General features: G+C 35.6%; 1 protein-coding gene across 1 annotated transcript in view; it reads left to right on the top strand.

Moving 5' to 3' along the window:
• Positions 1-3,027, top strand: part of LOC107556589 (serine/threonine-protein kinase/endoribonuclease IRE1-like) — a 32,598-nt gene that overhangs the window by 19,863 nt on the left and 9,708 nt on the right. The window contains exons 13-16 of the mRNA XM_016239720.1: positions 149-239; positions 981-1,170; positions 1,577-1,676; positions 1,835-2,034. Coding sequence (XP_016095206.1) covers positions 149-239; positions 981-1,170; positions 1,577-1,676; positions 1,835-2,034 — 581 coding nt within the window. The remainder of the gene's footprint in view (positions 1-148; positions 240-980; positions 1,171-1,576; positions 1,677-1,834; positions 2,035-3,027) is intronic.

Genomic DNA, 3,027 nt, shown 5'->3' with positions numbered 1-3,027 from the left:
GTCTGAGATGGGACATTCAGCTAATGAGCATGAGGATGCAGGTTAGGGCTGTCAGTAAAACGATAATCACAATAATTGCCATTACCATTTAATCTTTTTTTGAATTTGCCAATTGGTTGACTTCTGATTTCTTATCTTTTAATTTCAGAGGAAGAATCCAACATTGTCAGAATTGGAAACATCACTTTCAACCCCAGAGATGTACTTGGACATGGTGCTGAGGGAACTATTGTGTACAGGCAAGTTATATTTACATTTATTCATTTAGTAACTGCTTTTGTCCAAGGTGTCAAATGTGAAAAACAACAAGCGATTCATCAAAAAGAGGCCAATAAACATGAGAAGTAGCTGTAATGCAAAGTTTCAGGGATCGTTCAGAATAGTACAAGCTAGAATAGGGAGGGCATAGTGAAAGCATAGAGGGGGAGTTTTTTCAGTAGGATGCACTTAAGTGCTCTAAGAAGAGATACGTTTTCAGATGTCTCCTGAATATTGTCAGGGATTCAGCATTCCAGATGGGAGTGGGAAGATCATTCCACCAGCAAGGAACAGTGAATGAAAATGTTCTGCGATTTTGTTCCTAACTGTGATGTACCAAAAGGTGTTGCTCACTTACCAATCTCAGGCTTCTGGAGAGGATGTAAACTCTTAAGAGTGAGTGAAAGTAGGAGGGTGCAAAGTCTGTGGCTGTTCTGTATAGAAGCAATATCTTGAATTTGATATGAGCCGCAGCCAGTAACCAGTGGAGAGAGGCGTCACGTGAACTTGTTTGGGCTTGTTGAAGACCAGTCATGCTGCTGCGTTCTCAATCATTTGTAGAGGTTTGATTGTGCTTGATGGAAGTCCTACCAGAAGAGCATTGCAGTAGTCCAGCCTAAAAGTGACAAGGGCCTGGACAAGAAGTTGTGCTACTGTTAGAAAGGGCCTGATCTTCCAGAGAATGACCATTGTAATTTTTTCTCATTTCTTTGTCATTTCAGGGGTCAGTTTGATAACCGTCCAGTGGCAGTGAAGAGGATTCTCCCAGAATGCTTCAGCTTTGCCGACCGTGAGGTTCAGCTGCTGCGCGAGTCAGACGAGCATCCAAATGTGATTCGTTACTTCTGCACTGAGAGAGACCGTCAGTTTCAGTACATTGCCATAGAGCTGTGTAGCTCCACACTGCAAGAGGTATAACAAACACCACAACATGACATGTCATTGGTGTTTCAGGTTAAAAACCCACATTGAATATTACAATAATTTATTTAAATGTGCATTTTTAGGTTTTATTTAAAATGTCAAACCACAAGAACAAAAACTTTTCTTTTCACTGACCATTTTTCATGTTTAACACATATAAGGAATTTATCAATGTGACCCTAATAATTTACTTGAACTGAAATGGACAAAATCTGATCAGCATGTTATCCAGCATGATTCGAGAATGTTCCCAAGCAAGCGTCTTGTAATTTAACAGATTGCAGAAAGACACAAATAATTTTTTTCTATACTGTATAATATAAAATTATAATGTAGTTTAATTTTAATAATGATTTATTTATTTACTTATTTATATTTTATTGTTTACGTTTAGTATGTGGAACGAAAGGATTTTAACCGCCACGGTTTGGAGCCAGTGACACTGCTAGAGCAAACCATGTCTGGACTGGCTCATTTACATTCACTTAATATAGGTAAGCTAACCATTATCAGCAACATCAGTAATACACATTTAAATAGTCTGCATTTTAGGTGAATGAATCAATATTCTTGAAGTACTGTGTGTTTTTTTTTTTTCAAAAATCAGTTTGATACAAGTTTTTGTAACACTCAGTCTCTCATGGGTTGATAGTTCATAGAGATCTGAAGCCACACAACATCCTGGTGTCGATGCCGAACACACATGGGCGTGTGAAGGCCATGATCTCAGACTTCGGCCTATGCAAGAAGCTGGCAGTGGGCAGACACAGCTTCAGCAGGAAGTCTGGGGTCCCGGGCACTGAGGGCTGGATTGCTCCAGAAGTGCTCAGTGAGGATGCAAAGCATAACCCTGTAAGAGCTCAGAAAACAGGCTGTGTCTGTTTGCATTGATTTTAACAGCTAAGACAATGAAAAATATTGTTTGTTTTTAAATAAATTTAAATATTCTAAATATTATAGTGATTATAATATATACAGATTATAAATGTTGATAGTTTAATTAGTTATTAGAAATGAGCTAATTTTTATTGATATTAATCTCTTATTATTAATTTATAAATACAATGTTTATTTATACTTAATATATTAGTATGTGCAGAGATTCATTTGGATTACTGTGTGTTGTAAATATTCCTCATTATTAGTTTCTGATAATATTATTCATTATTTGTTCATTATTCGTTAACTGATTGAATCATGGTAAAGTGTTACCAATAATTTCATTTGACCAAATTCTCAATAATTCAACATTCCAAATTGTGTTTGAAATAGCACAATTAGAACATGTATGTTTATTTCAGGAATTTTTCATTCCTAAAGTAGCTCTCGTATATGAAACTACTCTTACGCTAGCAATAGCATTTCTTGCTCTCTCTTTGTCTATTCGTTTGAAACTTTTGTAACGGTACATGAAGAATGTGTGTAAGTTATATAACATTAATGCAGTCAACAACCCAGTAACTAATTCAGAATTATAGAAATAGTACAAATAGCTTTGTAATTATAGACAATGAGTTGAAACATTAAGTTAGTGCTTTGGCATATGGTTGATATAAATATTGCCGTTTGCGAGAAATGTCATAAGTTTTACTGTGGTAATATGTTGTGTGCACTGATGATCTGTCATTTATTGCTGTCACATATATATATATATACATACAGTGGGTACAGAAAGTATTCAGACCCCCTTAAATTTTTCACTCTTTGTTATATTGCATTAAGTTAGTGCTTTGGCATATGGTTGATATAAATATTGCCGTTTGCGAGAAATGTCATAAGTTTTACTGTGGTAATATGTTGTGTGCACTGATGATCTGTCATTTATTGCTGTCACATATATATATA

Source organism: Sinocyclocheilus grahami, unplaced genomic scaffold (genome assembly GCF_001515645.1).
Source record: "Sinocyclocheilus grahami isolate Dianchi unplaced genomic scaffold, SAMN03320097.WGS_v1.1 scaffold574.1, whole genome shotgun sequence".
Taxonomy (NCBI): domain Eukaryota; kingdom Metazoa; phylum Chordata; class Actinopteri; order Cypriniformes; family Cyprinidae; genus Sinocyclocheilus; species Sinocyclocheilus grahami.
Note: the sequence above shows the minus strand (reverse complement) of the source record. Positions and strands in the feature narration are given on the sequence as shown.